This window comes from Monodelphis domestica, chromosome 2 (genome assembly GCF_027887165.1).
Source record: "Monodelphis domestica isolate mMonDom1 chromosome 2, mMonDom1.pri, whole genome shotgun sequence".
NCBI classification, from domain to species: domain Eukaryota; kingdom Metazoa; phylum Chordata; class Mammalia; order Didelphimorphia; family Didelphidae; genus Monodelphis; species Monodelphis domestica.
Genome location: NC_077228.1, coordinates 300,638,550 through 300,649,090, shown reverse-complemented (window position 1 = coordinate 300,649,090; position 10,541 = coordinate 300,638,550). Strand labels below are relative to the sequence as shown.

Genomic DNA, 10,541 nt, shown 5'->3' with positions numbered 1-10,541 from the left:
CAACATAATGGCCCCTATAATAGGGAGAGTAGGGGGGCCATTGTACTACCGTGTTTCCCCAAAAATAAGACATTGTCATATTAATTTGACCCCCCAAAACAGAGGGTGTCTTATAAAACAACTAGTGGCAGTGGTGGGCTACTCACAGTAGAGGCCCACAGCTGATGTCACAGGCCGGATCACCACAGTCCAATGCCTGTATACAGTACTGGAGGCGGTGCTGGGCCTGTGACACTGTCTACTGCTGTCTGGGATAGCGGAGGTTGCAGTGCTGGCTGTGATGGGTCTGCCACACCTTGCATAGGCCATCACTGCCACCACTTATACGGGGCAGCAGAATACACAGTGTGGAATCCCCTCCCCCAGATCACTGCTCCCCACGTAGATGTCTTCCATTGTGCAGGCACATTATCCTTTCTCTCAGAACAAGGCCCCACACAAAGGATTATGTCACCAGAAGTAGTACTGTACATGAGCCACACCGCACTTTGTGGTACTGCCACATACAGTACTCCTCTCACTGACCACCAATGAAAGAGGTGCCCCTTCCAGAAGTGTGGTGGGGGCCAGATAAATGGCCTTGGGGGGCCACATGTGGTCCTCTGGCTGTAGTTTGGGGACCCCTGCTCTAAAACAAATAAAAGACTCAACATTAGCTATGTCTACAAATCCCATCTAGGCTAAGGGTTCCCAAATAGCTCTAAAGTCCATAGTTCAATCCCAAAACAGGGGTGCATGGTACCGAGGTTTCTCAAAGGCAGAGGTAACCTGAATCATCCAAATTTCTCATTGACAATTCCTTTCCCAGTGAAAGAAGCTCTACATTTACATTTCAAATATCCTGTGTGAACCAGGCTAAGCTGAGGAGACACTGCTCACTAAAGCCCCAAATACATGTCAGGCAGTTAAGTGGATCCATGCTTCCCTGCCCTCTGCCTGTCTTTAAGGGGAAAAATTGTAGGTTTGACTCCTGCCCTTCCCATGAGTCTCCTCCCTCTTCTCTCCTCCCCAGTCTGCTCTCTGAGCTTGGTGTTTGGACAGCTCTGCTATTCTCAGTGGAGTCAAGATTACAAAAAGGACAACTTTTATCTCTAGTTCCTAGTCAGCTCGCTGCTTTCTGCTGTTTTTCAGAAAACCAGGAATTGAAGATCATGTCTGGGAAGCCCATACTTCATTACTTCAATGGAAGAGGCAGAATGGAATCAGTGCGCTGGCTCTTGGCAGCTGCTGGAGTCGAGGTAGGTAGATGCTTTTTTCTTGAATTTATTCCTTTTCCCCTCAAAACAAGTATTACTAGAGGAGCAGTCACATGGAACTCATTGAATGATTCCCTTCAAAAAAGGGGTCCAATCAATGGGATAACCATCTTTTTTTTTAAAAAAAACACTGAACTGAGCCTCAGGAGCAAGTTGAAAGGCATGATTATCTTCATAATTAAGAGTTTATTGAGTTCTCTTTCTGAAAGTGGAAAGAGAGTGTGGTGGAAAGATCACTGGATTTGAATTCAACACACCTGGGTTCAGGTCCTCTGGACACTAGTTATATACCTTTAGGGAATCCTCCTTGCATCTCTGAGACTCAATTTCATCATCTATAAAATTGGAAAGTTGGATTAGATTATCTCTGATATTCCTCCTACCTTTAACATTCTGTGATCTGGGATCTTTGCCTATATTGTAATGACTCTTGGGGGAAAAATGTTTTCTATGCTTTGACACAAAGAATGATACTAGCTCTGATTAACTTCACTAATAGATTATTAGTGCTTAGTGCTGTTGTTAATTTAAAAGCCCAACATGTTGGAGAATTGAAAAATGTCAAGAAAAGAAGTTGAGTTTATTTCTAAAGAGGTTTAAGCAATATTTATTTTATGGATTAAAAAAAATTTGGCCATTATTGGGGGAGGTTCATTTTCATTATATACACAGCCTTCAAATTCTTTGTGAAATTTCTAAACATTTAAACATAAGTAATTTAGGTTGATATACTATGAAAATGAGTAATATAAACTTTCAGGTGGTAATTAAAGATTCTCCCCTCCCCCACCTCCCAACTGATATTGCTAAATATTTCTGTGGTGTTTCATTTCCTCTGCTATCAAATGAGGGAATTGGTGGAGGTAATCTCCTATGTCCCTTCCAACTCTACCTGCCTCCTAAGATCCTAGGGACTGTAATTCTGCTAAACCTGATCTCTCACTCTGTCACAAGATTGAAAATTCAACTAACTTGTGAACAGATGTGTAATCTCATTACGTATCATAAACTTAAGCACTATTTTTAATATTGAAAATTTCATTTTATTATATTTACAGTCTAGATTAGGCGTTATGCTCTGCAGAGGTTTTATGAGGACTGTGTGGCACACAGGTTACTATGTAAAGGGTTTTTATTGTTATTTTAAATGAATTAAAATAAAAATATATTTATGATTAAATATTTAAAATTAAATTAAGTTATATTAGAATTTATCTATTTTAATGTTTAACATTGCAAATAAATTTCTATTTTTTTTCTTGCTGCAGGAATATTAAAGCAAAATTCAGAGTTCTTATGCTAACCTAACATTGTTAGGGTTTCTCGTTATTTTAAATAAATTAAGATAAAAATAAAAATACATTCTCAAAATAAAATAAAAATCTATTAAAATTATTAATGATATATGTCATATATAATTAACTATTTAAAGGATCACCCAACTAGTAAATATGGCTGTATGACAGGATTTGAATTCAGGTCTTTTTGACTTCTACTCCAATGTTCTACTCATTACACCACTCAATTGTCTGAGGTGATATTTAAGTTCCCTCCCAATGTTAACATTCTGTGATTCCATTGCTCTGATAGCCTCATGTATTCTTTTCCTTTGTAGTTTGAAGAAAAGATATTAAAATCAGCTGAAGATTTTGAAAATTTAGTTAAGGGTGAGTTCACAGTCTTGATGTTATATTATGCTAGTCCATGAAGATCTTTTGCCATTGCTATTGTTCATCCTTTGTTTTCTAAGAGAACCAGTGATTCAATGGGTAATGTCTTTGTGAATTGCATTTTGATGAGGCAGAAGGAAGAAAGTAAAGCTTTGTCCTCCAAACAAAAGGTCTTTATCCTCTATGGAGGAATAGTGGTGAAAGTAAAAAGTGATGAGATAGAAGAGCTGGATTTCAGTCTGGGGAGGGATTTCAGTCTGGGGAGGGGGGAGTGAAGGAGGTAAAGAGAGGGAAAGAAAGGGAAAGGGTGGGAGAGAAAGAGAGAGTGGGGGAGAGAAAAAGAGAGTGGAGGAGAGAAAAAGGGAGGGAGGGAGAAGGAAGGAAGGAAGGAAGGAAGGAAGGAAGGAAGGAAGGAAGGAAGGAAGGAAGGAAGGAAGGAAGGAAGGAAGGAAGGAAGGAAGGAAGGAAGGAAGGAAGGAATGGAAGGAAGGAAGGAAGGAAGGAAGGAAGGAAGGAAGGAAGGAAGGAAGGAAGGAAGGAATGGAAGGAAGGAGGGAAGGAGGGAGGAAGGAAAAAAGGAAAGAAGGAAGGAGGGAAGGAGGGAAGAAAGAAAGGAATGAAGGGACGAAGGAAGGGAGGGAGAAAAGAACATATGAAGGGAAAGGGGCAGCTACATGGTTCAGTGGATAGAATGAATGCCAGACCTGGAGTAGGGAATACCTAGGTATACATTTTACCTCAGACACTTACAAGCTGTGTGACCCTGGGCAAGTTACTTAATCCTGTTTGCCTAGTCCTTACCTTTCTATCCTAGAGTTGTTACTAAGACAAAAAATAGCTTAAAAAAGATGATGGGATATAAGACTGGAAAGATTAGGGTGGAGTCAGGTCATGGAGGAGGTTGAATGCAAGGAAAGAGTAGGTGATTGGAGTTATTAGAATTTTGTATGCAAAAAAGTAACTTGAATTGTCATCTTTGCAGAAGAAAAGTTATGAAGGACTCAGGGGAAAAGAGAGAGCCTGGAAGTATGGTGACCAATTAGAAACATATTCAAACAATTTAAATGGGAACTGATGGGAACCTATTCTAAAGTATGGCAATGGGAGCTAAAGAGAGAACATGTGTCAATTAGTCTAACAAGAAACATTTATCACGCATTTACTGTGTCCAAAGCACCATCTGAGGCATATCAAAGAGGATTTTTTTCATTTTTTCAAGGAAGCAATATATACAGTATAATAACCATCCCAATTTATGTAGCACTTTAAAGCCCACAAAGCTCTTTACAAATTTAATCCTTACAGCCAACTTTAAGGTAGGTGCTATTATGATCCTCATTTTACAGATGAGGAAACAGAGTCTGAGGCAGAATTTGAAATCTGGTTTTCCTATGCTATCCACTGTGCCATCTATGTAGGTAAACATATGGAAAGAGAATCAATTATTTATTAAGCAGGTCCATCTTGGGCTTCATTTTCCACTGCTATAAAATGAGAGAGGTGAAGTGGATGATGTTCCAGGTCTCTTCTGGATCCCAAACTACCATTCCACACTCATACTCTAATGAGGGGGAGTAAGTCACTGACCTGATATCTCTTTCCATTTTTAGGTGGAAACCTGATGTATCAACAAGTGCCAATGGTTGAAATTGATGGACTGAACCTGGTACAAACCAGAGCCATCCTGAAGTATATAGCTGCCAAATACAACTTGTATGGGAAGGACCTGAAGGAGAAAGCTCTGTACAGTAATCATTTCATACTTGTGATAAAACATGGAAGTCACCCTTTTCATTTTAGGAAATTCTCTTTAATAATTGAGATTGCCCTGGGCCATACATACAGCTAGTAGGGTTTAAAGGCAAAACTTGAACCCAGGTCTTCCAGATTCCCAAGATTTGCTATTTATGCATTATAACCCTTATCTCCTAATGAAATTGGATTAAACATTTACCTTCTTTTAGGTGGTGAACAAAGCAAAAATGCTTTTATCTGAATCTTTGGAATATGTAAAGCTTCCTAAGTTCATTTTTCCATCTGAGAAGCTCTTGGATTGCATTTGGACTTGTAGTGGGTATCACTACAAAGTAGGAGTAGCAAAGTAGTGGGACATCATAATAGCTGATTATAAAGTAAGGATATTCGTTTTTGTAGGTTGGTAGTCAATCAATTAGTAAGGATTTATTAAGCACCCTTTATATTATTTTACACTTATTTTATGGGCCAGGCACTGGGTTACACTCAAAGGATACCAAAAGAAAAGGGGAAACGGTCTCTGCCCATAAAGAGTGTATATTCTTTTTTTTTTTAAACCTTACTTTCTATCTTAGAATCTATACCTTGCATTGGTTCCAAGGCAGAAGAGTGGTAAGGGCTAGGCAATTGAGGGGTCAAGTGACTTGCCCAAGGACACACAGCTAGGGAATGAATGTCTGAGGTCAGATTTGAACCCTGGATCCTCCTGTATCTGTGCCTGGCTCTGGATCCACTGAGGTCTATATTTTTTATAGCTGCTGCCCCTGAGGTCTATATTTTTTAACATGCTTGGGCAGTAAGCATAATGCATCCTTTCTGGGAACTTCCTCCACACTAGCAACTGGTTTTAGGTCCTGGGACACGGAGCCACCTACCTTTTAGGAAGGAATAAAGTGAAGTGTGATGAGATCAAAGATTTAGAGCAATAAGAGACCTTGGGAGTCTTCTAGTCCAACCACTTCTCTGTACAAATAAGGAAACCTAGGCATAGAAAGTTTGTGACATACCCAAGGTCATAGATAGCAAGTGGCATATCTAAGATATAGTGTTAGAGTCAGGAAGACCAGGTTCAAAACTTGTCCCTGACACATTAACGGGGTCACTGGACAAGTCACCCCCTGAAACTCAGTTTGCTCAGCTCTAAAATGGGGATAATAATACCTCTAGTACCCAGCTTTTAGTATGGAGAGGCTCAAATGGAATAAAATAGATAAAGAGCTTTGCAAATTTCAAAGCTTTCTCTCTGCATCAGTTGTGATTATTAAATGGTTCTTCAGTTGTTTTTGGTAGTAATCATATTCTTATTTATGCCATTTTCCTTCTCCAGGATTGACATGTATGTGGAAGGGATGAGAGATCTGAATGAAATGATCATGTACTACCCACTGTGTTATCCTGGAGAAGAGGAAAAGAACCTCAACTTCATCCTGGAGAGAGCCACTGAAAGATTCTTCCCAGTGTATGAGAAGGTATGGAGCAAGGAGGTACTTCACTGAAATTACAACTGCCTTCTCTACTTCATTCAGAGCACATATGTGACAGGGCAGAAATGTTGGAGGCAGCATAGTACAGGAGAAAGACCACAGGCTTTGAGGTTAGACACACACACACACACACACACACACACACACACACACACATGCATACACACACACAAATAAATATAAGGAATTTTTTTTCAGGACAAATAACTGGGTGGTATAGTGCATCTTTTTGAGTTCAAATCCATCCTCAGACACTTACTGACTATGTGACCCTGGACAAGTCACTTAACCCTGTTTGCCACAGTTTCCTCAGTTATCAAATGAGCTAGAGAAGGATATGGCAAACTATTCTGGTATCTCTGCCAAGAAAACCCAACCTGGAGTCACAAAAAGTCAGATACAGCTTAAAAGACTGATCAACGACAATACTAATAAGTGGGGATGGGGCCAGGGAAATTATTAGATAATAGGTGACTTCTGAGGTGACCTTTGGAGGAATCTAGGGACTCAGTAGAGATAAAGGTAAAGAAAGTGTACAGTCTGGGCATGGGCGCCAGATTGTGCAAACACATGGGATCCCTTGACTGAGGAACAGGAAGAAGGACAACAAGTCTGGACTTAGCCTGTGTGAACAGCCATAACATAAAATGAAGGCTGGAAAGGTAAGTTGGGATCACATTGGGAAAAGTTTTCAATTCTGTAGCATCTTAAATTAACACGTGCTTTATGACTATCAAAGGCTTTATAAGTAGCATTTTACTTACTTTTCACAACACCCCTATTAGGTAAGCAGTACAAATATCACTCCCACTTACGGGTGAGGAAATGGAATCTCAGAGAAATGCAGTGACTTGCCCAAGATCATGCAGTAAATGGCAAAGCAGAAAGGAGAATCAACGTCCTTTTGACTCCAAGTTGCAGATTTCATTTAGAAGACATCTGTATTAAATTACATAAATTATTAGGCTGTGATTTTATAGATTACAGCTTTTACTAGAACATGAGAGGCAACATGTTCTAATATAAAATAAATCACTAGATGTAAGATCTGCAATCTGAGTTCAAATTCCATTTTCTAGTTGTATTCCATGGGCACATGAATTTAACATTGGTGGGTCTCCTTTTACTCCTTTGGAAAATAAGGGAGCTGGAGTAGATGACCCCCAAGTTCTTTATTTCTGGGTGTCAATGAAGTGAAGATTTTGCCCAGCTATTCATAGTGCTTCAAGTATATACAGGGTACATTATGTCTATGTACGTTGTAGCAGCATCCTCCTGGTACAGTAGAAGCTCCTTGGTGGCAGGAATTGGGTTATTTTTTGTCTTTGTATCTTTACCAGATGAGACTAAATATGGGTTTGTGTTTGCATTTGTACTATTGATTTGTTGAATAAGTTTTAAAATGGAAGCCAAGATTTTAGGCATTTGGAAAATACTGATGCCATGAGAAACTTCACTATGGATTTTTAATTCCAATAATAAGAATAGCTAACATTTACAACACACTCACTATATGCCTGCTCGACAACTGTGCTGAGGACTTCACAAGTATTATCTCATTTTATCCTTACAACAACCTGGAGGGTAGGGTAAATCCATTTTACAGATGAGGAAACTAAGGCAAACAAAGACTAAGTGGTCGTGTTCCCAGGGTCACATAGTAAGTAAGTTTCTAAGGTCAAATCTGAACTGGAGTGTTCCTGATAGCAGGCCCAACACTATCCAGAAACAGTGACCTCCTTGATGTTTTTAACAGGAGACTTCCCATCTCCTGACTCCCAGGAATTTTCACTGGCTCTCTCCCATGCCTGAAAGTCTCTCTACCCTCATCTCTGGCTACTGGTTTCTTTCCTACCTTTTGCAAAAACGTTTTTTCCATTTCTCTTTAATTTCTGTGTCTTCCTTCTGAGACAACGCCAAATCTATCCTTTCTATAGCTTGTTTTTTCATAGTTGCTTACAGGCTGCATCCTCTGTTACACTGATATCCTTAAGAAAGGGAATGTTTTTTTAAACCTTTCTTTATATGCTCACCACTTAGCACAGGACCCAGTACATAGAAGGTGTTTAATAAATGCTTATTTCTTTAATAAGAAAACAGCAATAAAATTGCTCTCTGTATTTCTTCTACATTATGTTTTCTTCCGTATGATTTTGCTCTTTCCATTATATTAGAAGTAATGTACCCTTTATTCTTTTCTTTCTCTCCTTGTCACTGATCCACAGGCTTTAAAAAGTCATGGGAAAAATTATCTTGTTGGCAACCAGATGAGCTGGGCAGATATACAGCTGTTTGAAGCCATCCTAATGGTTGAAGAATTAAAGTCGGATATTCTCTCTGCATTCCCTAAACTGCAGGTAATCCCATCAAAAGTGGTCACCATTTACCCTCTATATTGTGCTGTCTCCCCTTATTAGAATGTAAGCTTGTTGAGGGCAAGAATTGGGTTTTTGTCCCTTTTTATCTCCAGAGTTCAGAATAGCACCTAGAACGCAGTAAGTGATTAATACATGCTTGCTAATTGGCTTAAAAGATCTGGGATTTCCTCTCTGTGAGTCCTTTATCTACTGAGCCTAATTCTATTTGGATAACCAAGCTCCCTTCTTAGATGATATTTATGAGCTGCTGTGGTCAAAAATAACCATCAACTATTGAGCATCCTTCTGATGATGAGCCTTAATGCATTTAGCTGAATGCTTTTATGGATGGTAGGCACACGGTCCATGGACAGGCTCTAAGTTCAAAGCCTTTCCAGCATTGTGGGACCACTTTTCATTTAAGTTAATTTCTTTGATTTTTTGTCACATTAAAATATTCAGTGAACTCCTAGATCCTTGAACTTTCATTTTACTAATATAGATTTTAAGAATTATTGGTCTCCTCCACACTATTTAACATGCTTAATATAAGGCCCCAAATTTGATTAATTCATTCATTTATTCACTAATAAATATTTAGCACCCATATTTAGCACAAAATGCCATATTCAACTTTGGGAGTAGAGGTAGGGAAATATAAAAATGAATGTCATCATCTTTCTCCTCCAGGAGCTTAGCTTAGCTCTCAAATTATGCTGTCTTTCCTTTTAGATTTCCTATATAGTTTTTATTTGGGTCAGGGGTGGTCTAAGGCTGTTATTCATTGGTGTAGAGAAAGCCCTTTTGGGCAAACTCAACCATCAATAAAAATCAAATGTAACTCTATAGCTTATAGTCATAGTCTGAGGTTAAGTGACTTGCTCAGAGTCACATAGCTAGCACGAACTTGGGTCTTTCTAAGTGTGGAGGCTAATTGGTGTTCCATCTACTACCTCAAGTTACCACTTCCATCTTGACGTTTAAGAAGTCTATACAAATAATTAAGAAAATCAGTGTGAGATATACATTTTCTTCAAACCCTTGCCTTCCATCTTAGAATCAATAGTGTTTATTGGTTCCAAGGCAGAAGAGCAACAAGGGCTAGGCAATGGAGGCTAAATGACTTGCCCAGGGTCCCACAGCTAGGAAGTGTCTGAGGCCAGATGTGAACCCAGGACTTCTTGTCTCTAGTCAAGGCTCTATTCACTGAGTCACCTAGCTGCCCCAGAATAAACATTTTTAAAAGAAAAGATATGTTATATAATTGAAAAGGGGGCTTTACATTTGGAGAACAAGGAGTTCCTAAGGACTATTCAAACCTCACTGCTCACAGAGTGAAAAGGTTTGTCAAGGCTTTCCCCCAGGATAAAATGGCCCTGAATTCTTGGCATGAGCAACCCTTGGGCTCTGCTCCAATGTGAAAGGCTAATTGCTTCATTTACAACTTGTTTCATTTTTTTCCCATTTCAGGAGTTCAAAGCTAGAATGAGCAAACTCCCCAGCATTCAGAAATTCCTTCAGCCTGGCAGTCAAAGAAAAGCAAAAATGGATGGCAAAAATCTTGCAGAGGCAAAGAAGATATTCAAGTTTGATGATTCTGTGTTTCTTAAACACATGAGCTGAATATTCAGAAAGAGTTCTAAGTAATGCAATGTTTCAATTTCCATCTATAGTCATAATACTTGGAAGTGGTCCTGAGACATTCCTTGGTTGAATAACCAGCAGACCTGATGCCTCCCTGTAGACCTTTTTATAAATTGGAAAAGCTAATAATAAATCAGAAAAATTAAAACATTGTTTATTATAAAACTTCAGTTAACTAGAACCTCAACTTAATTTGTGTCATGGAATTATATATTTTTTCATTTCATTTCATTTTTATTATGAATTTAACAGACCTGTTAAACCAAAAGATATCTTAGAGGTCATTGAATCTTGCTTCCTCCTTTTGTTGCTGTTCAGTCATATCTGATTTTTTGTGACTCCATTTGTTTTTGTTTTGTTTTGTTTTGTTTTGTT

At 38.8% G+C, this 10,541-nt stretch overlaps 1 protein-coding gene across 1 annotated transcript; it reads left to right on the top strand.

The window, feature by feature from the left end:
• The first annotated feature begins 1,013 nt into the window (after nt 1-1,013).
• On the top strand, nt 1,014-10,336 carry LOC100017050 (glutathione S-transferase). Its single transcript, XM_056818401.1, has 6 exons — nt 1,014-1,238; nt 2,872-2,923; nt 4,537-4,669; nt 6,009-6,150; nt 8,391-8,522; nt 9,993-10,336. The coding sequence occupies exons 1-6, from the start codon at nt 1,152-1,154 to the stop codon at nt 10,143-10,145; spliced, it is 699 nt and encodes a 232-aa protein (XP_056674379.1). The 5' UTR covers nt 1,014-1,151; the 3' UTR covers nt 10,146-10,336.
• The last annotated feature ends 205 nt before the right edge of the window (nt 10,337-10,541 follow it).

What these genes read in the sequence shown, in the direction of transcription:
- LOC100017050 (XM_056818401.1), top strand. Translation starts at nt 1,152, where the DNA reads ATGTCTGGGAAGCCCATACTTCATTACTTCAATGGAAGAGGCAGAATG. An exon ending in TTTTGAAAATTTAGTTAAGG is followed by an intron (nt 2,924 to 4,536) that starts GTGAGTTCACAG and finishes TTCCATTTTTAG; the next exon opens with GTGGAAACCTGATGTATCAA. An exon ending in GACCTGAAGGAGAAAGCTCT is followed by an intron (nt 4,670 to 6,008) that starts GTACAGTAATCA and finishes TTCCTTCTCCAG; the next exon opens with GATTGACATGTATGTGGAAG.